At 36.3% G+C, this 24,482-nt stretch overlaps 3 protein-coding genes across 3 annotated transcripts in view; all 3 read right to left on the bottom strand.

The window, feature by feature from the left end:
• The window catches only part of LOC107581052 (diacylglycerol kinase iota-like), a 42,760-nt gene extending 41,095 nt beyond the window's left edge, over positions 1-1,665 (bottom strand). Inside the window, exon 1 of the mRNA XM_016266632.1 lies at positions 936-1,665. Coding sequence (XP_016122118.1) covers positions 936-1,144 — 209 coding nt within the window. The 5' untranslated portion in view covers positions 1,145-1,665. The remainder of the gene's footprint in view (positions 1-935) is intronic.
• Positions 1,666-3,858: 2,193 nt separating this feature from the next.
• LOC107579521 (cyclic AMP-responsive element-binding protein 3-like protein 2) lies at positions 3,859-21,451 on the bottom strand. The gene is made up of 12 exons (XM_016265349.1): positions 20,971-21,451; positions 8,849-9,077; positions 8,582-8,760; positions 8,411-8,495; positions 7,631-7,812; positions 7,393-7,539; positions 7,226-7,284; positions 6,876-6,944; positions 6,619-6,718; positions 6,364-6,487; positions 4,093-4,336; positions 3,859-4,009 (listed from the first exon to the last, which is right to left on the bottom strand). Exons 1-12 carry the CDS (start codon positions 21,064-21,066, stop codon positions 3,961-3,963), a joined length of 1,563 nt encoding a protein of 520 aa, XP_016120835.1. The 5' UTR covers positions 21,067-21,451; the 3' UTR covers positions 3,859-3,960.
• Positions 18,263-24,452, bottom strand: LOC107579900 (single-stranded DNA-binding protein, mitochondrial-like). The gene is made up of 8 exons (XM_016265687.1): positions 24,317-24,452; positions 23,355-23,430; positions 23,227-23,284; positions 23,011-23,151; positions 22,293-22,380; positions 22,112-22,206; positions 20,572-20,575; positions 18,263-18,283 (listed from the first exon to the last, which is right to left on the bottom strand). Exons 2-8 carry the CDS (start codon positions 23,376-23,378, stop codon positions 18,271-18,273), a joined length of 423 nt encoding a protein of 140 aa, XP_016121173.1. The 5' UTR covers positions 23,379-23,430; positions 24,317-24,452; the 3' UTR covers positions 18,263-18,270.
• Positions 24,453-24,482: the final 30 nt, after the last annotated feature.

The raw sequence follows: 24,482 nt of genomic DNA, 5'->3' as shown, positions 1-24,482 counted from the left end.
TTAATTGTGAGCCGAGGATTGATCTGCTCAGAGGAGGATTGACCTTAAGACTCTGAAGGAGCAGTAAGGGTGGTAGTGACCCTCCTCCATGGACAGGTGGAAAACGGAGGAAGGGGAGGTCAAATTAGGGGTCTCTGAGAAGAGAGGAACAGGCAAGTTTGCTCAAGTGACCACATGAAACCATTGTTTCAGCATGAAACTAGTGTTGTCAATACGGCTCGATCCTTACATTGATCTGGAATGAATGACATGATCAATGCATCCCCCCAAAAAAGCAAGATTTAGATGTTTTCAACAGCTCTAGGACAGTTTTAAGGTAGATAAAACATGAGGAGCACCATAGCACACGCAAACTTATCAATGCAAGTAAGATGGCTTTAGTTGATACAGACGCACCAGAGATTATTCTGAAATTGAAAACCATTCTGTAGTGCCGAAATGACGTTTAATATGTCAAAGCATGTGGTTTATGACCCTTACATATGGAAATAGGTCTCTCTACCACAGATGAAGTCTAATTCATTACGATACAGCTATGCATCACTCTATTCGTGTTATATTTAAATGCCAATTAAGCAATTCAATACAAGTGCCTGTCTGATTGCCCAAGGGTTTTTATGTGAAAGAGGAAAACAGAGTATATAAAGATATCATGCATATGAAACGATTTTCACATGAAGCAATTCATTCACCAACACTAGCCTATAATGCCATTGCTGTTCTCATGATAATAAACGAAATCTCCTTTCCCAGGGACATCCTAGCAAGATGTCTATTATTATTATTATTGAGTATATTATTATTTAGGTGGGTGGGTGTTGGTTTGCATTGTTCAGTAAAGCACACAAACAAACCATGTTCCACCGCTCCATATGGTGGAGAAATACGCAGTGTTGTACACGAACGCGCAGGTTTGAATTAAACCGCATATTTACCTGTACGAGATCTGCTTCCTGAACGCCAGACCTTTGAGTTTCTCCTCCAGCGAGTCTTCCATGTCGGCGAAGCTGCTCAGACTGTCGCTGCCGCCCAGCGCCGCGTCTCTCCCGCAGCCGCGTCTCTGCTCGTCCGCTGATCCCCCACCGGCGGCTCCTCTGCTGCTGCGCTCCGCCTGAGACGCGCGTATGTTGGCCAGGGGGTCCATCACGCTCCGGTCGGCACTGAGTGGACCCCCTTCTCTCCTCCGGTGCTTTAAAAGTCCTTCCAAAGCTGTCCTTCGGTGTCCCTCATGGGATGAATAATATCTATCTATCTATCTATTGATTCACGATTCACTCACGGAACTATCCAGCGGAACTACAACAACAGCTGCATCCATCCGCGAGGACATTCCGGGATTTGCCTCCTCATCCTCCACGCGCAGCAGCATCGGGCAACAAAAGTAGGGCAGAGGGTCTCCGAGCGGACGCTCTCTCGAGTAAATGTGTGGTGGTCTCTGACGTGTCCACCGTGACCGTGACGGAAGAGTCTCCGCTGAGAGAGCGCGAGCGAGACGCGACGCAACGCAACGCGACGCGACGCAGGACAGGACAAGCCGTGTTTACGCGAGCGTTTAAACCGGCCCTGATTGCGATTACAAACCCTTTGTTCGGCCAGGAACCTCCTGAGACACAGCGAAAAAATAAATGAATAAATAAAACATTTTTTTTATATAATAAACCTAGATCCTTTAGATCTATGACAGCTTGTATTTTTCATTATTATACGATATTATAACCAGAGAATGTAGGGTTTATTAATATAACCATGTTGGCCACGCCCCCTAACTTTTGTTACAACAGAAAAGCTGCTATTATAATATTATTATTATTTGGCCACACCCCCAGTATCTGATTTGACAGAAAAGCACTGGATGTTAATGTTAATATATTATGATCACATTAAATCATACATTTGATATTTCAGCTCCTTTCTTTATGGTTTCAGGAAAGAAATAGTTTTTTTTTATTTTATTTGTTCTCCCTGGTTCTGTTGTCCTCAAGTGTTAACTGATATGTTCATTCTAATTTATTCTAATATATATATATATATATAATAAAAAATATTTAATCTGTTATTTCCCCCCATGGCCATGAACTTTCATCTGTCATTTTTAAATAAATTAATAATAAAAATGATGATATGCACTTAATGTGCGTTTTGATATTGATAATGGTATTTTTCACTTGATAGAGAAATATTTTGGTGAGCAAAAAATGTACTTTCACTTTACAAAAAAATCTATTGCTTCTTAATTAAAACATGTTCAGTAAAGCTTTCAGGTTAGGATGTAAAAATCTGCTCATGTTTCCAGTTCTGGTCAATTCTTTCATGTAAAAAAAATACACATTACAACGTAATTGAAAAAAGATTATAAAAAAATTTGGCAAATAATTAAAAATGGCACATCGAATCAAGAACAAATGCATTTACCAAAAATATCCTAGAAATATTGCCATAATTGAAGAATCACCTCCATATGTCCCCAACAGCACATTTATACAAGGGTTAACATAATTTTTCCAAGAAGTCATGAGAGTCTAGAGGCTATATGCATTTTTCTTCTAACACAATTTGGCTAATGTGATTTAAGGTCTGAAGTGCATCATCTGAGCTCTCTGATGTGGAGAAACACCTTTCTTTTGCATAAAACCTTGAGAGACAGGAAAATTATAATGCAGATCCAGTCGTAATGAAAAGAATTAATAGTCAAGCAACTAGAGTAGTCATATGATGACATAAAAACATCACTCAACATCCTAGCAAGACAACAAACATAAATCCGGCTAATTTAATACTTTAACATAGAGAAAGCTAACATGCATTAAAGAGCAAAATGACGGCTCAGACGCATGATTTGTAATGCTTTTACTAAGGAAAATATTTATTTGCTTGCAGAAAAGAGGACAAAAACAAGGCAGAGTGATTTCAGGAAGATCGTTTTAAGAGCCTGAAATTGAATTGTGATGCAGTGAAAGTGTAATGTAATTAAGACGCTATGCCAAATACATAAGAAATGCACATCATTTCCGACACAGATGTTGCGTGACAAACGTTTGCATCTGAATGCATCGAGTCAGGACAAATCCATCTCCTTCAAAATGCTCTTGAGTCCAGGATAAAAGGATGGCAGGCATACTAAAAATAATAAATAACAGATCCATTCTACAGGGACGCAGTGCAAGCGAGTCCACAGCATGCCTGAATGCAGATCGCTCGGGACTCAGGTCGTCACAGTCGTTCATATCAGAGCAAGAGAACGCTAGACTTGTCAGCGAGCGTCTTTTACTCCCAGAAGAGCACAGACGGGGGTTGGATGGTGGCCAGATGAGGACAAAAAGGGCCATCTGTCCTTAATAAAGAGGGTAACGTCATATGAGGGACTTCAGGGAAGGAGAGAATCCGTCCTTTTCATGTCAAGTCCATATTGTCCCGCTTTTATCACCCTCAACGACAAACATCTCCATCGATATCAATCACATCAATCTCCCAACACACTTACAATAAAGCATACTGCAAATATTTACATATTCAGACAAATGCTTTGGAAATTTGCCATCTTCAAACTGTAAACAGAGCGATTAGCCTATAATTTGAATACAGTCTGAATCTTTGCACTATTTTTATGAATCTTTGGAAAAGGCATTTTGATACGTGATGCCATTATCATCGTAATGCGAATATGAAAACAGATGCAAATTTAATATATTACAACACATTCTCAGTAGCACGGGGCAAATAGGCAAAAAAAAATAAAAATAATAAAAGAAAGAATATTAAAACAAATCGAAAGCATATAAAAAAAGAAAATAGTGTACATGAGTATCAAAATTTGATATACTGCTGGAATAGAATAAAAATACATTTTTGAGTTTTTTGTGTTTATAAAAAAAAAAAAAAAAAAAGGGACATCTAAGTAAACCAGTACTATAAATATGAAGCCTATCGCCCCGCCGCTGCAGGGGAGAGAAGGAAGGGATCTCAGGACGTCTCTATGACTTTAGTCGTCTCGTTTGACCACTTATCTGACCTGCGGAAACAAAACCGAATGTTCAACATCCACGTGTCATCAAATCATCGAACTGAAGGCAGCCACAGAAGGAAGGGCATTACCTGTGTGAGTGCAGGTCTATGAGAATGGCCTTCTGCGCTCGTGTTTCATTGGTGTTTAGTATAAGTGGGCGTGGCTCTGCTTCACGAAGCTCCGCCTGCTCTTGTTTGTGCTGTTGTTCTAAACGCCAAGCCACCATTACATCGGCCTGATGGTCCCATTCAGGATATTCCCCGCCCAGCCCAACGGGATGAGGCTCGTCCAGACCCCCGTGCTCCGGAATGGACAACAGGTTCCGGGACTTCACTGTGGAAATGAGCAAACATCACACTGAAGTCTTTTTCTGATTGCTTTTTTATTTACCAGATGCAAATGGTGAAGTATACACAGGTATACACAGGGTCCACTAGATAAGTTATTTAAAATAGAAATGTTATTTAATATATTTATTTATTCTCTCTCTCTATATATATATGATTTATTTAATAAAATTAATTTACACATATATATATATATATATATATATATACACCTGTATATATGCAATATTTATAAGCAGAGATGACAGTATCTGTTCCTTGTTTGTGTTTTGTTTGTTGTGATTTATTTGTGTTGGTGTTTTAAAAATCAAAAAAGAAAATCATAAAAATAAAATATATATTTTTAACAAATTGTATTTATTTATATAATTATTTATTCATTTTATTTCTCATTATTTTTCATAACAATTTTAATACTTTTAATAATATTTAATACTTATTATAAATTATATCCTGAAAGGCAAACAGGTTCTGGAAATGAACAAACATTACATTGGCAGCTTTTAGTTATTTTTTCATTGCCGTTAAAAACAGATGCCTCTGCTGAGCATTTGTGACTGTATCACCTGATATGGATATTAATATCAGGTGTAAACAGGGCCTACTGTACTGCTGAAATCCAAAGAGAGCAGCTCTTTTATTAGTACAGTAGTGTTTTGTTAAAGCGGTGCATTAACTGAATGACGCGCGTGGGAGAAACGTGTTGCGGGCAGATCAGAGATCAGCGATGATTAACCAATCGCTCTGCTTTTAAAGGCATGATAATTACTGGCCCACTCCAGCACTGATAATGACTCTCAGCAGCTCAAGAGTGGGGCGCAGAACACTAATATGGATCCAAATCCAGCCATTCCGCCATTCATTAGTCAACAAGAGAGACAGAGAATAATGAGCTAATTACAGCAGAGACTGCAACAGACACGAGCGGGGTGTGTGTGTATTAGGGCTGGATCGATATGAAAACGTTCCGTACGACAGCAGCTCTAGTACTTCTGCATTAATACTAAATCCATACTTTAGTCAACAAATACATAGCCTCACACAACTGATGACTGATGACACAACTTTAATATTGAGCCTGGAGGCAAACTAACACAAATAGATGAAGGCAGACTGTTGAATATGTGTAATAGATTAGTATATCATATACGACAGGAACATTTACTAAATCAATAACTGGAATATATATGTAACTAATATAATACCTGTAAAAAATTGTACAGGTAAAACTAATAATTATTTACTTATATTATACACACACAAAAAAATCTGACATATACAAACAAATGGCACATGTTTAAAGATGAATATTTATTTAAATAGATAATTTAATATAATTAATTATATGATGAATATAACATACACACACACATATATATCAAATAAATTATAAATAGGTAATAGACATTTCTCTTATTTATTTACAGTATATTTGAATATAATATATCAATTATTATTATTAATAGTAACATACATATATTATATTAATATGTAAATTATGTATATATAAATCATAGCTATTTATTTATATTAAATGATATATTTCAAAATATATATTATGTGTGTGTGTGTGTATATATATATATATACACACACACATACATATACACACACTATAAATCATAAATAGATAAATATTAAATAAATTATTAAATTACTAATATTTTTATGTAATTATAATAAATATATTATAATTATAAAATTGTGTACAGTGATCATATATACACAATTATTTGGATATTTATTGTATTTTAAAAATTAAATATTTACACACACACACATACATATATTATGTTTATATAATTCCATAGCAAATACACATCTAATTAGATATATCATATATTGATCTTTTTTTTTTTAGATATTAAAATCAAATAAATAAAAATTTCCCAGCTTTATATGAAGAGACGTTATTATTTACATAATCGATGTAAACCTATAAACAAATGGTCATTAAGTGATGAAGAGTAAAGTTTTGTGTCTCAGTATATTTCCAGTACCGTTAATGCATACCTGTGGTGGTGTACGAGTCCTGTATGGAGACCTCTCTGCTCAGGTCTGTTTTAGTGACGGAGGAACAGGGACTCAGGCCTTGGTAGAAACTCCCCAAGAACACCGAAAAACACAGGACCACCACCTGCACAGAACAAAACCAACACAGATACAGCATCTAAATTTAGCAGTGCTTCTGTTAGTGTTTGCATTGGTCTTCCTCCCGCTCGTTCTGTCATAAACACACACACGAGCAGATGAGCAGGAAGCGCTCACCATGAGGCATGTGGAGGTCTGGGTGCCCGTCACCCGGCAGGACCGCGGGACCTTTCCTGTCACCGCCGCCTGCAGCGAGTGCAGCTGCTGCAGCAGAGACCTGAAACACACACACACACACACATTTACACAATCAATATGCAGCCGTTTGCATAGCATGTATCATTAATGACCGGAAATTCAACCGGCAACAGAAAGTGTGAGATCAGAATATAAGCTAATGATTTAATGATCATGGAAAGGTTTGAGGGTCTTACTTGTTGGTGCACTCCAGCGTTTCAACTTTCCTGCGCAACTCATTGTTCTCGCTGGAGCATGTCTCTACCCTGTGGAGGGAGAAGATATTGCAATATGTCACGTGCGGTTTTATCTCCAGGGTTTCATGCACTACCGAAAACCTCTTTAAAACATTCTTCAACATGAAACTGGATTTGCAATACATAATGGAACTTATTTCTGAGTGAAAAAGCTAAATTATATATTTAAAATATATATATTTTAATCTACATATATAAATAGATTTGCGACATCTCTTAAGAACTTGAGCCGAAAACGTTTATTTGTACTTATATGTTAATTAAATCAGCTGAATATTTATCAGACTTACTTCTTCTCTAAAGCATCCATGTACTCTTTCTTTTTCCTGCGGCTCTCTTGTGCTGAAATCTGATAGAGAGAAAATTATTATCTGTGCATTTGACATTCATTTTAGTACTCCGATTTGAAGCGTGCATCTTTTTACAGTTCTACGAGGCTGAGGTCCGACACACCGACCTTGTTCTTGATCTTTCTGCGAATCTTCTTCAGTGCTTTCTCCTCAGCTTTGGACAGGGGCAGCTTGGTGGGCACCGGATATCCTTCAGCGATGAGCGTGCGCTTCTCCTCCTCCGTCAGCAGGAGAGGACCGGAGCCCTGCAGTTTCTGGCAGATCACACAAGAGGAGGTCACTTGACCATCTTCTTTAATAAGATACAACACGTCCTGTTAATGAACAAGGTGTCTTTGTACTCACATGGGGCGCCGTCAGCAGAGGAGAGTTGGAGAGGGAAGACGGGGCTCTTGGCGCCACCTTGAGGACAACGGGGGTCTGTGTGGGACTGGCGGGAGCACAGGGGTGAACGGGACTCTGACTGCCCTCCGAGTCGCTGCCGTGAGAGCTGGGAGGAGTGGGCGGCATCTGCAGAGACTCCAGGCCTGATGAAAAACATTACAGATTGATTGTGATTGGTCAAATTACAGCAAATACTTGTAATACTTGCTTTATGAAAACCTTTGGCTTAGATATTTGTATGATCTTGATCATTTTTAGCACCTAAACACATGTATATAATACTCTTTGCGTTTAAATGTATCCAGGGCTGGTTCTGTACGGGAGTGCTAGAGGGAACGAAACGAAAGCAAGAGCACCTCAGTTGAGGCAGTAGAAATATTTTAATTTAAACAGTACTTTAATCAGTTAAATAATGTATTTATTTGATAAGAAAAAGACTTATTACATGTGTACTTAAAAAAAATCATTAAAATTAAATGATTACGAATGACTAAAATTTATTTATATATTTAAATTGATCAAATGTATTTATTATTTATTTATTTAAAAATTTTTCTTCTCAAATAACTTAATTATTTAAAATAAAATATTTAAATGATTACATCTTAATTATTATTTATTTACATTTAACTGTTTTTGATAATGACCAGGTGACTGTATGCTATCTACTGTAATCATTAATGCATTTCGATATTTACATTTTTGTGCAATGATGCAAAAATGTCTGAGATAGTGATTTACCTTTGGGTGAGAGGTTTAAGAACTGATCCACCTCGTGTGGCTCCAGTTTAATCTGAGGGCTGAGACTCTCACTGTCCTCCTTCACCTGCAGAAAGGAGCAGAAATCAGCACTTCAATAAAAGCCCACTGACTGTATGGCTGCCATCACATGCTCACGCTGAGTGCTTTAACCTGTGGGGCCTGAGGGAGGGTCAGTGAGGCGTCAGTCACAGGCTCAGAGGCGGGACCCTCGGGGGTCAGAGTGAGGGTCAGGGTGGGCAGCAGGACGGGTGACGGGTCACACAGCAGAGGCTCCATCTTCAGCCCTTTATCTTCCTGCTCCATGGGCCACTCATCATTGTCTGTATCACCTAAAAATACACATGAAATTGCATTTAATTTAGACTTTTATTTTGACTTCTATTATCAAATTGGAAAGCGTTTCTGGTCGAGTCTTACCGGCGTCGCTGCCGGGCTCTCCGGGCAGATGGGAGAGGGGCGACTGTGGGCGCGAGTCTCCACACAGCGAGTAACTGTGTTCGGCTTGAATGTGTGGCGGCACTGGAGACGCAGGGGTCAGATCCTCCTCTGTGTCCATAGCATCGCCACGGCCGGACAGGAACGGGTCGCTTATCAACTGCCCCAGCAAAGTCTCTTGGGACAGATCATCCAGCAGCTCGGTGAAGTGCTGCACAGGAAGAACACGAATTTAGGGTAAGGTGTGATTTCAGAGTTAAAATGAAGTGTTCATTAAAACACAGCTAGTTAAAGAGACCTTAATTTTGGACCATAAAACGGCAAGTTTAAACTATTACAATTAATTTTATTTAATGTATATTGAATGTCCTTTTTCTGCTTTTTTTTGGTAAGTATACATGTAATAATTTTTTTTCTTCTCAAATAAAAACAAATATTTAAATGAATTATTAAATTTGTAAAAAAAAAAATTAAATTTAATTGTATTAATTTAAATATTGTTGTTTAATTCTTTTTATTTTATTAATTAATTTAATTTATTTTAAATATCTACAACTAAAACTTTTGTTGGGGGGGGTAATACAAATGTAATAAGTTTTCTTTCTCAAATAGCTAAAACAAATTGTTTCAATTAATTATTGAATTACAACTGAATTATATATTATTAAATTAATTACAGTATTAAATTAACTTTTGAATTTTAATTGAATTATAATTATGGAATTAAATTATTTAAATAACTGCATTATTATTGAATTATATATTACTGGATTAATTAATTACCCGTATTAAATTGATTTAATCTACAGTTTAAATTACATTTAAAAATGTTTTAATATTTTCATTTAAATATTTAAACTACAAACAATATTTAAATATTTAAACTACAATCAATATTTGATGCCCACACATGTAATAATTTTCTTCTTAAATAAAAAAATATATATATTTAAATTATTAAACTAATAAATTGTATAAATTAAATCAAATTGTATCATCAATGTAAATATTTTTATTGCATTCAATATTTCATGTCCATGTTCTTATTTTTTGGGGGTAAGTACAAATGTAATAAGTGTGATAATGCACACTCAGCTGGTCATTAATGAAAAATAAACCCAATCATGATTATTCAAGAGTATCCTTGTTTACAATAATGATCAGGAGACTGTATGTTATTTACTGTACTTAGTAATGCACTCCGATATTAATCATAATCTTTACTTACAGTGCAATAACACAAAAAATGGCTGAATCAGTGTTTTACCTTTGGTTGAGAGGTTTAAGAAAGAACTAGGATCAAGCTGTGACTGTAGAGCTAAAATGAAATGCTCATTAAACCGCAGCTTGTTAAACAGGCCTTAATTGCAGACTAAAACATCAGCACATTTCTCTGAAGATCAGATCTCATAGCCTGGAGGGACAGACTAAACATGATAGCAAGTGCCAGGGCAACCCTCTCCACCAATCAGAGCGCATCACGCTTCCTCTCATCCAATCAGACGGCTCGTTACTATTCCAGTGAGAAGGTTTGATTGACAGACAGCTGCCTCCCTTCTCCTTGGCATTCCTATGGGTGCGCTCCAGCCCCCCCAGCCCTTCTTAAGAAGCAGCAGGTTTGGACAGGCTGAGACGCTTCCAGACATTCATTTCTTCACTTAAAAGGTTTCCTTCTCAGCTTTTCTCCTCGGGTGCTTTTCAAAGGAATGTTCTGAATTCAACATGTTAAGCTCAAGACTCATTATCATTAACAAGGATGCTCTTGAATCATCCTAAATGGGTTTATTTTTCAATAATGACTAGCTGACTGTACATTATCACACTTATTACATTATTAAATTTATCTTGATTTAAGGATGTTTAGATAAACAGGAAAAAAAGACAACATTTCTGAGGAAGATACTTATTCTTTGCAGTTCTTGCAACATGTAATGCCATATTCTGCACTGATCTAAGGCATTTTAAGGCCTCAATTTGTAGAAGGGCAAAATAAGACTAATTTAAGAACTTTGAAAACCTACAGAAACCCCGTTTCTCTCTTTTGCAACGTATTGTGGGACTGCATTCTCCACTAAATACACAATGTTGCTTTAAGATACGGTCACATTTACTGTTGTTCGGTGAATTTTCACTGGCGAAATTTAGTTGTTTCAAAACGAATTCACACGGATTTGGCAACGGGCTCAAACTGGTCACGTTGACCAACAGAAAGCTGCCTACAAATGCCATCTATTGCAGCACACAAGGTTTTGAAAAAGAGCCGCCAGCAGAGATGCCAGAAAAATTAGTTAAACAAGGGTAAACTGAGCAAACCAGGAGGGAAAGAGGTGGAGTCTGGGATGAAAATGGAGAGAAGCCAGCGTATGAGATCAATTACAGACTCACCAAGTCAAAAAACAGAGAGAAAGACAAGAAAACAGCTAAACCAATACACAAAGCAACAAAGAGATAGAAACCATTTGAGATTGCAAGTGACAAAGTCGCTCTGGAATGCCTTGTGCCCTACATTTTCCACTTTTGTTACTCAACAGCAGATCTGTCTGCACCCACCATGGTGAGAAAACGTCTGGAGAGAAATGCACACAGGTCGCAGATGTTCCTACAGAGCCTGCCTTCCACCAAACACACAGTAAGTGTGTTCGCATAAACAGTTCTCTTCCGAACTCGTTTGAACTTCATATCTGGCAAAGAACTACTTTTCTGGAATGTCGTTTTCGGCCCCAAACCATAGCATAAAAACGGCAAGCATTTTCAAGGCCACTTAAGGTGAACGCTTCATGTAGCAAGAAGAAGTGACTGAAAATCACAGCAGTTCAAATCAGGTCAGGAGTGGGTGAAGCCCTCAAGTGTCGTCTTCTAGATGCATTCGCACCATTCATTTCTGTATGAATTCACATATGGTTATGGCCGTACAAAGTCACTGTATTATTATGTCGTTCCTGCATCAGTCATTGCTGATATGCAATTACATCTGACACTCTTGAGCGTGTGATGAGATGATTATGATGATTGCTGGAAATTGCTGGGTGTCGACTGCTCTCTCTGAGAGGAATAGCAGAGAGCGTTTCATTCTGAGGAGGACAGACGTGAGGTTTCCTACGGTTCGAGGACAGAAATAATCACTTCCAAGTACCTGGTCTGGGATCAGTTCCTTGACTGCAATGGAATAGAAGTGCACTGCATACTGCACAGTCTATTTCACTTAAATACCATCAGTTATCATCTCGGAAATTAGGTTGTCTTACTTAGGAAAGTAAAACAAAAAAAAAATTATGGTCATTATTGATTCTGGGACACTTTCCATGCCTTAAGAAAACACCATATCAGCATTAAAGACAATTTAATTTATTTTTAAAATTAAAATAATAATTTAAAAAATATATATAAATACAGTTATTCTTGGCAAATATTTTATATTATTTTTAAAATGCATTTTATTTTAAAATTGTATATGTAGATAGATAGATAGATAGATAGATAGATAGATAATATGGAACCTTTTAATAAATTATATTTTGTTATTTTTAAATGTATATATATATATTTTTTAAATATATTTAAATGTTTATTTTATATATTACCTAAAAATGAATAAATATGAATACATTAAAATAAATTAATTCAAATAATATAAAAAGTATTCAGAAATATAGTACTGCATGGCAAATTAATTGCATAAAAAATATAATATACTATATATATATATATAAATATATATAAATAAATATAAACGTCTTTCGAAAATGCACAACAATTATCACTACTTTAAAAAATCCTTCCATTTAATATTTTATAAAAATCCCACAATTTTGTGCACTATACACATGCATACTAATGATGCAGTATGTATGAGCAGTATGCTGAATAAGACACTCTCTATTCCATATATATTAAAAAAGGTCTTTCAATAATTCTCAAAAATTATCACTAGATAAAAAAAATCCTTCCGTTTAATATTTGATGATAAATTGTATGCACTATACATATAGAGCATGCTAATGATGTAGTATGAGTAGTATGGTAGCATGCTGATTAAGTAAGACACTCTCTATTCCATCAATATGAGTGCCTGCATCCAGCTGGGTGGATTCTGGGAGTGAAGTCTTCTTTGTCTGTAGTTTGGATGGGTGTATTGTACATGTGGTTTCATTGGGGGCAGAGTACTGCAATTTGACTCTTTCTGAGTTTTTGCCCAGCTGGAGAATCTGAATAGTTGTTGGAGCCGCAGAGGCTTTTTTTTATCCTCTCAAGGGGGCCGTGAATGTTTGTGCAGGAAGAGGAAGTTTATAAGTCAAACATGGACACAGATGACGCAACCATTTAAGCAGCAAAACAGATGTGAGGAAAGACGAACCCGCAGGAGACAAAGATCAGCGCTGGTGAGGCTGGACCTTGTCCTTTACACACCACTGGATCTGACACACTGATATTAGCCACTAAAAATCGATTTACTTCGGACTGGAGAGCTGAAGACTTGAGGCAAGCCAGAATGTTTGTCCTCAACAACACTCAGAAATTCCAGCAGGGTTGACGAATCTCTTCGTTCTAATGGTGTTGTACAAGAAACGTCTCATGATTAAGTAGAGGTATTCCAGGACAGGAGCCAAAGCTGAGTGACATTAAGCTGTTTGTCTGAATTACCCAAATACAGAGTTAACCTGCCCTACAAGACATTTGTTTAGAGTTTAAAACAAAAAAACAGCTCACCTTCCAATAATTACATCAATAAGTAGGGTAAAGTACTAATTATCAGATCATAAATAATCAACAAGCTAGAGTGAAATTCCATGAAATGCTGTGAGAAGATTTGGAAAGAACAAAGAACTAATCTGAAAAAGGAAATCAAATTAACTGTGTCCCATTTAGTGGTTAAGTGGCAATCTGGAAAGAGAACAAGGGACAAAAGCGGTTTGGGAAACGATGTGTATCCTTATCCTAAAGTTCACTTCGCAGATCTTATTTGTGCCAAGATAAATCCCACCACAAGTCCTTCACTTTTTCCATGAGTCACTTTCCAAGCGTTCTGAATTGGCCTGGTTCTTATAAGTTGCTTGTGTGCAACTGATGAGCATAAAATGCGTGTCATCTTCAGCTTAGTTCAGTGAAAGTGGCCTTTAAGGGATAGTTCACTCAAAAATGAACATTTGCTGTTAATTTACTGACCCTCAGGCCATCCAACATGTAGATGAAAGAAGATTTTTAGCTGAAACTGTGGTCCTTGGTGAGTCATAAAATGTGGTTTGAGAACAAAGAAGCACTAAACTGGTTCAAAAGAGCGATTCGTGAGCGACTGTTTGCTCTGATTTCACTTTAATAAGACCTCAATATATTGTCAGGAGCCACAAGTATTAATTTCATGTTGCCTGTATATGCTTTTTTGACTCTCAAAGTGACAACCGCCGCATTTTATGACTCACCAAGAATCACAGCTTCAGCTAAAAATCTTCTTTACTTTTGTACTGAAGAAACAAACTCATCTACATCTGGGATGACCTAAGGGTGAGTAAATTAACATCAAATGATCATTTTTGGGTGAACTATCCCTTTAATTGCAACTGTGCTGCAAATTCACAACATGACTGAACACATCCTGCAGCTTCGGGGCCGTCCCGTCCTCCCTTCCCCCCACCGACAGTGATGTGCTGAAACTGCAGTGAGTGTTTGGGGATTCTGGAGCTCCAGGAAACGGCTCCACTGGAATCAACATCTGGCCAATAGTGACCTTAAAGGGTGCTAGACGTAAACATGCAGTGACGGTGGATAACAAATAAATCAAATCTGGATTGATTGGAAACACTTGATCACCAATCTGTTTGCTCTGTCAGGGGAGGAACAGGAAAACTCTGACTGCATGGAGTGAAAGACACCCTGCATGTCCAATACACAAGAGCCATGTACACCGCTATAACATGCTATCCATTTGCACAGAAATTAATGGGCAAAACTAGGGCTGGGCGATAAAACATCCAGTGTGAAAAGCTTGAATTCAGAGAAAAACACAAATGACTCTGTGATTTAAACCAGTTTAAAGCCAGATGAAACAGCGCTGACAAACAGGAGAAACACTGAGCACAATGAGAATTCTGTAATTCAGTTTTGAAGCCGTTTTTGTACACTTATGTCAGACTAAATATCTGATTGTTTGGTTTGTATCGTATCACATTAGAAATAATAAGAGAAGAAAAATTAAATGAGAAGATGCACTTTTTATTTGTAAAGTATTTAATTTACTGGATTTTCCAAAACAAATTTTACATGGTTTATTTATTAAATGTAAATATATTAAAACTGTATTAAACATGTGTTTAAATAACAATGCGGCACATTGACATTGCTAATACATTTTAAAAATAATTACAAACATATTGTAAGCAACACATTAAATTAAAAAAGTAGTAAAGTATTTTTCTTGTAACATGTAATTCAATGTTTGTTTTATTTACTTTACATTATTTATTAATTTATTCACTTTAAAAAATAAATATAAGTATATATTTTTGATATTTAATATTTTAAAATAACAAAAATAATACATAATATATGATATTATAATATATATTTGATTATTTTATATATATATATATATATATAAATGGGGGGGGGGACACTGTGCTTACAAAGTCAAACTCACAGCTCACTAACAAAATCAGTGGCTTTGTTGCCACAGAAAAAAAAAACTACTCTCGAAGCTAATAACCTGCATCGCAGCTCCTCCATTACAACTTACAACACCGCCAAAAATATATTGTTTGACTCAAAGGAAGATCAGCCTCCTAGGGGCACTTAGAATGACTGGCCAGACAAGGCCGAGTGAAACCACAAGATCATGATGAAGAAAATGAGACCCGGTAATGAGTAATGAATGTGTGTGCGCTCAGCGAAGGTTCAGGCTCAAGTTGCAGCTCATACAAACCATCTATTCAGAGCAAGAGAGCAAGAATGTGTGTCGCAGAATGATGCAGCCTGCAAGAACGACGTATGAAAGCCCTGCCTTCTCGGAGAACAGGCTGAGTCTGTGTCCACCCATCCCACAGAGAGCAGAGTGGATAAGACGGGCCGCTCATGCCAAACACACTGAGCACAGAGGGTTTACCAACCACCTGCCAACAGACTCGCCCCCTCCCGTCCCATAAGAGCTCTCCGCTAAAGCTTGAGTCATCAGAATACCACGTGATTCCTGAGTGACCAATGATAGCAAAATGTCAGAGAGCTCGGGAACACAAGATCAGTCCATCCTGACACGCTGTGCACTGACCCCCCCACATTTTAAGGACCAGGATGCTGTCGATAAACTGACCTGATATGAATCATCACACAAATCATCTATATGTAAACTTTTTTTTTTTTTTGCTATTTGCTATTTTAGTATTTTTTATAATAACTTAGAATAATTTATTCTTGTAATTTATATCATAATTTAAAACGTTATTTTAGTATCATTTTTATTACTATTTTGAAACAGTTTTTATTTGATATTTTCCATGTTCATTTTAATTCTAGTTAGTTGTAGTAATTTTGTTTAGTTTTTTTTGTCATTTTTAGGTTTTGTTTTTGCATAATACTCAAAATTAAAAATGTAGCTGAAAAAGTATTTTATAGTTTTATATTATATTATATATTCATTTTGGTTAACATTTATTTTATTTCAAATAATGAAACTGGTTTTATTTTAATAATTATTTTTATATTTTCTTATTTTATAAATTATTTTTATACAATTTAATATATATACAGTGGGTACGGAAAGTATTCAGACCCCCTTAAATTTTTCACTCTTTGTTATATTGCAGCCATTTGCTAAAATCATTTAAGTTCTGTCTCTGAGCTCTTCAGGCAGTTCCTTTGACCTCATGATTCTCATTTGCTCTGACATGCACTGTGAGCTGTAAGGTCTTATATAGACAGGTGTGTGGTTTTCCTAATCAAGTCCAATCAGTATAATCAAACACAGCTGGACTCAAATGAAGGTGTAGAACCATCTCAAGGATGCTCAGAAGAAATGGACAGCACCTGAGTTAAATATATGAGTGTCACAGCAAAGGGTCTGAATACTTAGGACCATGTGATATTTCAGTTTTTCTTTTTTAATAAATCTGCAAAAATTTCAACAATTCTGTGTTTTTCTGTCAATATGGGGTGCTGTGTGTACATTAATGAGGAAACAAAATTAACTTAAATGATTTTAGCAAATGGCTGCAATATAACAAAGAGTGAAAAATTTAAGGGGGTCTGAATACTTTCCGTACCCACTGTATATATTCTTTAATTAGAAAATAATTTTTATTTATTTCAGATATTTAAGATATTTTAGCACATCAATTTAAAAAAAAAAATTAAAATGACAAACTACTGAAATAAATGTTTTTATATTTTATTTTATTTTAGTTAACATTAATTTTTTTTAAGTAACAATTTTTATGTTTCAGTTTTTTTCTTTCAGTTTCAGTTTCTTTAGAATTTATGTTTCAGTTTTAGTTGTTTAATTGTTACGTTGTTTAATTAAAACAATTATTTGTATAATAATTTATTCTATCAATATATATATATATATATATATATACACACACACACACACATACACACACTTCCTTTAAAAATGCAAACATGTATGAGTCATTTTAAATCTTAGCAGTTTATCATAATGTTATTCATGAAGGAATTTAGCTTGTTAATATGTTACATAATCATCGAAACACTTTACAACTTAATTTAATGCATAACAAAAAGATAAGTCTGACATAAATGTAAAAAAAAAGTTATTAAAAGATTAAAACTAGCAAAAATGTCTAAAATTGATGATTTGATGAGATACATTTGAAGGTGATTTGATATGCCAACTTGTCAACACACATCAGTTGTATATTAACGCAGCAAATTTGCCATTACAATAAACAACTAAACTCTGCGTCACATTACACCCCTTAATAATACGTTTGTTTTGGGGCAAGAATTATTCTCACATTAATCTATGTTTCTGTATGGCTGTCATGTGTAAATAATATAAAGATGTTCTGCAGTGCAACCGGTATAACAAACTCTCTAACAGCTGACACATTTCTAATGTGGTACAATATAAACCGACATATCACCCAACCTAGTTCTCAGGAAAACCACTGTTGACAGATTTGCACCATCTAGCTTTAATGCAGACAATGGTACCACAGCTAACAGAAAAGAGCTTTTAAAATATAATTTCTTGATGCTTTAACCCTTGTTCTGTGCTGGAAATCCTTTATCTAATTTGGTGTTCTGGGTCAAAAATGACCAAGATCTCATTATGCTATATTATCACCAAATTTCAGATTCAATCTTCTGGTTATTCTTTCAATTAGCACAGGTTTTGTATTTGAACTGATAGGCCTCATTGATCCTTTGCTTATGTACCTAATTTTGGCAATGTTCACTTAAAAACTCAATGAGGCCTAAAATCAATCAGTTCGAAAAAAGAAACAAAACCTGTGCTAACTGAGAGAAGACAAGTTGATAAAAACATTAAATCCAATATTTGGTAATAACATAACATAATGAGACATTTTTTGTATGCTGGTCGTTTTTGAGCAGCAATAGATCAGGCTGATTGATTTCTATGCATGTTGTTTCTATGAATCTCTGCTTCCCTAAACAAGGATCCTGTCATTGACCTGAATGGGTTATCAGATGATCATAACATCAAACCATCAGCTGGGACTAACGAGATCAGCTGATACAGAAGATATGCAAGCCATGCACTACTAGCCTGAAGGCTTATGACTGAAGTACTAATGTAGAGGTAAGTGCAGAAGCGCATGCTTTTCCTCATATTTACTCTGGTTTCCGCAACGGGTCAGGAGAGTACATCTGGTTGCCACAAGGCCCCGGTCTGCATGAGATAATGTGCTGTGCAGGCTAATCGTGTCAGTGTGATTATCAGCACTAAGAAATGCTGAGCATGACGGCCCAAATGCTCCCCTCAGCATCTCCTTAACCCCCGTCCTAAAGCAGGGAATGAGCCTTGGGTTATTTTTACTGGTTTAAATCACCCGAAATATGACAGCTGACACTTTAGTTAAAGAGTAAGTGGCAAAAAAAGCCTGTTATACAGGAAGGTATGAACACACACCCTCTACACAAGTTCTTCCCAATAGAAATTTGACTATGAATGAACACATAATCGAAAATATCGGTTACGGAAGACAATTACTAGGCCTATTAAGTCATAAAAAGGGCATGTTTGCATTTCTTAAATAAGATTGTTTTTTCCAGATATGCATTAAGTCAAGACACTACAGGAAAAACAGTTTTTTTTCATTGAGATTTTGCACTGTTTGGCTTTTTATAACGTGTTGTTTCAGACTAGTTGAAAGAAAACAAACAAAATACACTTTATTTTGATGCAATTTATCTGTATATGCAATTTGCATCTGTAGATATTAATTATAATCCAGAAATATCCACTTCAGTAGCACTTACATACATAAACTTTACAGTTTTATTCCCATTTATATTCAGAGGGTTAGTTCATACTTAATTTGCCTGATTTTAAACATAAAAAAAATAAAAAAATAAAAAAAACTTTAACATCAACAAAAGTCATTTTAAACCTGTCTTTATCCAATCTTCAGATTTTTGTTCTGGAAATGTATGCATGTTTTATTAGATAATAATGCCCCATTTGCATTTTGAAACAACATTTCTGAAAACTTTCAATACAAAAAAAGTTTGCATTTCTTAATGTAAACAGTCAACTGGGGAAATATGAAGATCTCTACTGGTTAAATTGGACCCTTATTCACCTGGAATGCCTTAAATTTGGAACACAAACTCCATTTTGAAAGTCAACCGGCATGCAATGGCAATGTAGCTGAATCATAATGCAGAAGGAAAACAGTCTAGATGCAACATGCATATGCAACAGGCTGAACCCACAAAGCAAGCTATATTCTCTCCAACTGAGAACAGTTTGCATTGTTGTGTGGAATTCCATGTCAACAAACCCTGGGGAGTGAAAGTAAAAGTGAGGAGAACCGGCACATACAGACCCATGAGGTGGGGGAGCGTGTGTGTTCAGAGGGGGCCGATGGGGCCCTTAAACAAAGACCCCATTCTGCTCTAAAGGTGAAGGAGAATATGAACCGTTCACAACCTTCACAATGCATATATAGTTCTCCTGGAAGTGTACATTACCGCCCTGATACTGTCGGGTTATGAATCCCAGACACACCAAACTGCTGCACCTCCAACGCTGGCTTTGATGCTGTCTGGAAAGGCGTTACGTACCGTGTCTGGTAATTTAATTGGGATCTCAGCTTAGAAACCACTCATAATGTACCACACATCTGGAATGAACTTCACTCGATGTGCCGTTCATCTATGAGGATCATACATTTAGGAGACAAGTTCTGCGGTGTGACTTGCAATGCTGCATTTTAAACAGCATTCAGTATCAAAGCATAGAGCTATATCTGTATCTGTGTAAACGCATTCATTCCACCTCTGAGCAGCATTAAACAGTCTGTGTGTAAAGACACCTAAATGCCACTTCAGAAGCGCGTCCTTGCCGCCTTTGCAGTGTAAATTTGGCATTAAGCATAAGGAAAAAGACGGTTACAAACATGAGACCAAAAATACACTTTCCCTTATGCATTCACGTACATTTTAACCAAAAGTCTCGGTTGTACAAAAAAGTACACGGGTAATGCACCAACTACCCAACAGTGAACCCCCTAATTAGTCAGCAAGTAGAGGTCCCTTTGAGCAGAAGTTGGAACACAAACCTATTATTACATAACCTGCAACAGCTCTTCACTATATTCTGACTTTATCCAAATGGGCTAAACTTATCTGCATTGCTTTGTGTGGCACTGCATAAGCATGATACAATCACTGGATGACTGCACCATCTGAACTTTATCCCTTGGAGCCAAGTGGAACCCTAGTAATCTGACAGAGTGTCTCTGTGCACGACCAAGTCAAATAAAAGCTTTTTATATCTAAATGTAGGTGATGGTTACGTTTAGAGGCATTTAAATGCATCTGACACTAGTTGCAACACATCAAAACATGCTATGCCGGTTTAAGTTCAGATGGCAATGGTGCCACGGCATTATAAGAAGATTCCTACTTACAGTGCTGTATAAAATGTCGCTATCCCCGGCTTCGGACAGTTCGCTGAGATTTTTGTCCCATTGTAAAAACGTGTCCCCGCTATCCATTATTTCCATTGCTTGATCTGCGTCTGTAGTAAAGCGTCACGCGCAGCGTCGCTTCAAAGGCTCCACAAACGACTATTTGTCAGTGTATCCGTCAAATAACTCGTCGGACCGCTATTCGGAGTCAATGTTGTACTGTCCGCGCAAAGTTGGGTATATGTTGCGCATCTGTCGCCAGTGTTGTCGGAACTTTCCTCTCAGCTTCCTTGAGAAATGTCGCCCCTTCTCTCTTCTCTCTCAGGCGAGCAGGAATTCGGGGGCGGGGAAATGATGGGAGTTGCGAAATTTGTTTACAAAGGACTGTCTGTGTACTGTGATACTTTCAGGAAACGTTACAGACGTTTCCAAGCAAATATGACCATATGCGCTTTTCAAGGAGTTTATATTTTGCTATGGTGTTTGTAAACACTACGCATAAAATGTGCCTTAAAATGCTAAGCTTTTCGATCATATGCCCCGCCCCTGGAATCCGTGGGGCGACCAATCAGATTAGCTGTTATGTTTAAACCTCACGGAAGACTGACAGCCCGTCTGACCAATAGGAGATCGCTATTGTATGATTGACGTGAAATTGCTCCAATTAAAGGTGACTCTGCATTATCGCTTAACAAACCGTGCAAAGCCAAGAGTACCAAACTCTGCACCGCCTTAACTCATGTTTCTGTCAATAGATTTTAGCTGTGGCTAAATACCATGAAAAAGTGAGCTTACTCTCATTTAAAAGTGCATATTCTGGAGGCTAAGAAAAACTGATTAAAAAATGCAACTGGTGTAAAACGCGCACAAACAAATGGAAACTAGTGAAAAACAAAAGGAAGAAATGAAACTGTTCTCTCGGTTTCAAAAGCTAACTCTAGACAAGTTTCTGAAACCAGGTGTTTTACAAATCTTGTACATTTTAAGTAACATTCACAACAAATCCTTTACTGACAAACTATTACATTTATTCATGAACATTAGTATGACACTTTGAGTTAGGAGTCCGACTCTCTAACCATTAGGCCACGACTTCCCCCCAAAACATAAGCAGTTAAGACATGTATAGTCTGTGGTGAAGTCTGACCGGCGATGATAGTTGTTGCCTGTCGCCGGACGTTGTTTTTATCCATGTACTCTCCATAGTCAAGCTTTCCTTCCACAAGAATCCGAGACCTGAAAATAGGGTTGATTCTAGGTTAACAGCAGTATGTTTTTTTTATATATCTATAAATGGCTCCAAAACATAATATGGAACATACCCTTTCTTTACATACTGATACGCCACGTCTCTGAGGCCTGGTTTGAATACTGAAATTCTGTGCCATGTTGTTTTCTGGCTGACATCTCCTGCAAAAATAAAAAACACATTTCATAGTTAAGTTATAATTTTTCAGAATTTTTTTTTTAAACAATTTTAATTTCTGTAAAAGCATATTGGAAAATCTAGAATTAGTTTGTCACCCACATACTTTAACATTATCTCTTCGTTTAACAACTTATTTTTTAATCATGTATCATATGTCCAAGGAGAACACAGATACTTTTTTTTTATGTTATTTTTATTTTAATTTATGCAGAAAACAAAATATAAAAAACAGTAAGTAACCACAAAAATAACATTATTAATTACATAATAATATTTAGCCAATTAAAACAAAAAGGATCAATTTTTACACCCTTCACAAGGATAAATCCTAAACATTCTGTATACCAAAAAAAGTATATATCTATATAAAGCATAAAAAAAATTAATATATAAACAATACTAAATACTATAATAAAATCAAATAAATTATATATATATAAATAAAAACAATAAGAAATATTATTAATAATAATAAAGTCAAATAAAATTATCTATATAAAAAACAAAACATAAAAAAAATAAAAAACATGAAAAAAAAAGTCCAATCAAATTTAAATGGGCGCTTCTCCACTGCAAAAATATGATGGGAGTAGTACACAGATTGTTCTCACCTGTATTTGTTGGTTCTCCCTCCCCGGACCGCCACATCTCGTTTGTTGCCATGGAGAAGATGGTGACGGGGTTTCTGCCCTCCAACTGCCTCATGACGGGGTCCTGTCCCACTCGCCCAAGAAGCTGCACCCGGTTAATAGCTGTGAAGATGATGAAGGACATCATCAAACATGTCACACAAAAGCCAGTGCATACAACGACTGACAGACACTCACATCTCTCCAAGATCAGACTTGCATCTGTAGTCCTGTGTCGGACGAACTGTTTAAGTATCTGTGAGGACGGAATAAAAACAGTCAGCCTATAATAATTCATGCAACACTTCTGCATGTTGTTTGGTTACCTGTGCGGAGGCATTTCTCAGCATCTTCTCTACTCTGAGGATGATGAGGAAGACGTTTGCTGACAGGTCCTTCACACTATAAAAGAAAATGACCTTATCAGAGTAATATAAGCATGATATATAGTTTGTATAGTCTTGGATCTGTTTTTAGTTGATTTAATACTACAATTGATTGCTTCTGTTGTCCTCATTTGTAAGTCGCTTTGGATAAAAGCGTCTGCTAAATGACTAAATAAATAAATATGAAAAGAATTACAATAAAGTAAAAGTTAAAAAATAGACTATTTGCTTTATTCTTAACCATCTAACATATAAAGACTGCCAAGATGTAGTTAAAACATGTTAACATCTCAAAATGAACTTTTTGATGCAATGTTATTATCTCACGTTCATGTATAGTTCATTAAAGTGTCATATTGAATAATTAGTTATTTAAGATTTGTTCTGTAACTACTCACAGCAAATCCAATGAGGAAACACGTTAATCTCCCGCCATTCACTTAACGTTACATCAACTAATCACGTTTAGAAGACGCGTGTAATAGTGATTCAGCGCGTTACAGCGACGATTTATAATCGATATGGTCTTCGCAGTTTATTTAGAAGACAAATGCAAAGATTAACTTCGACTTACAAGTTCAGAAGATCTTGACGCTCAAAAACCCCACGCTGTTTCCGGTGCGCTTTGGAAAACATTCCCCAGTAGCAACAAAAGCGACCGAGCGTCCGTTCCCGTTCTGTAACGTTACTCCTGTCATAATCAGAAAATCGCGATTTTGTTCAGTTATACATACAGCACGTGCCTTCAGCTGTGGGAATTATATATCAAGATGTAGTTAAAACATGTTAACATCTCAAAATGAACTTTTTGATGCAATGTTATTATCTCACGTTCATGTATAGTTCATTAAAGTGTCATATTGAATAATTAGTTATTTAAGATTTGTTCTGTAACTACTCACAGCAAATCCAATGAGGAAACACGTTAATCTCCCGCCATTCACTTAACGTTACATCAACTAATCACGTTTAGAAGACGCGTGTAATAGTGATTCAGCGCGTTACAGCGACGATTTATAATCGATATGGTCTTCGCAGTTTATTTAGAAGACAAATGCAAAGATTAAC

The sequence above is a fragment of the Sinocyclocheilus grahami genome, unplaced genomic scaffold, assembly GCF_001515645.1.
Source record: "Sinocyclocheilus grahami isolate Dianchi unplaced genomic scaffold, SAMN03320097.WGS_v1.1 scaffold33.1, whole genome shotgun sequence".
NCBI lineage: Eukaryota > Metazoa > Chordata > Actinopteri > Cypriniformes > Cyprinidae > Sinocyclocheilus > Sinocyclocheilus grahami.
This window is presented reverse-complemented; position numbering and strand designations above follow the sequence as displayed.

What these genes read in the sequence shown, in the direction of transcription:
- LOC107579521 (XM_016265349.1), bottom strand. Translation starts at nt 21,066, where the DNA reads ATGGAAATAATGGATAGCGGGGACACGTTTTTACAATGGGACAAAAAT. An exon ending in CCCTCCCTCAGGCCCCACAG is followed by an intron (nt 8,496 to 8,581) that starts GTTAAAGCACTC and finishes TCCTTTCTGCAG; the next exon opens with GTGAAGGAGGACAGTGAGAG. An exon ending in AGACCTCCACATGCCTCATG is followed by an intron (nt 6,488 to 6,618) that starts GTGAGCGCTTCC and finishes TGTTCTGTGCAG; the next exon opens with GTGGTGGTCCTGTGTTTTTC.
- LOC107579900 (XM_016265687.1), bottom strand. Translation starts at nt 23,378, where the DNA reads ATGCTGAGAAATGCCTCCGCACAG. An exon ending in AAGTCTGATCTTGGAGAGAT is followed by an intron (nt 23,152 to 23,226) that starts GTGAGTGTCTGT and finishes TCATCTTCACAG; the next exon opens with CTATTAACCGGGTGCAGCTT. An exon ending in GGGAGAACCAACAAATACAG is followed by an intron (nt 22,381 to 23,010) that starts GTGAGAACAATC and finishes TTATTTTTGCAG; the next exon opens with GAGATGTCAGCCAGAAAACA.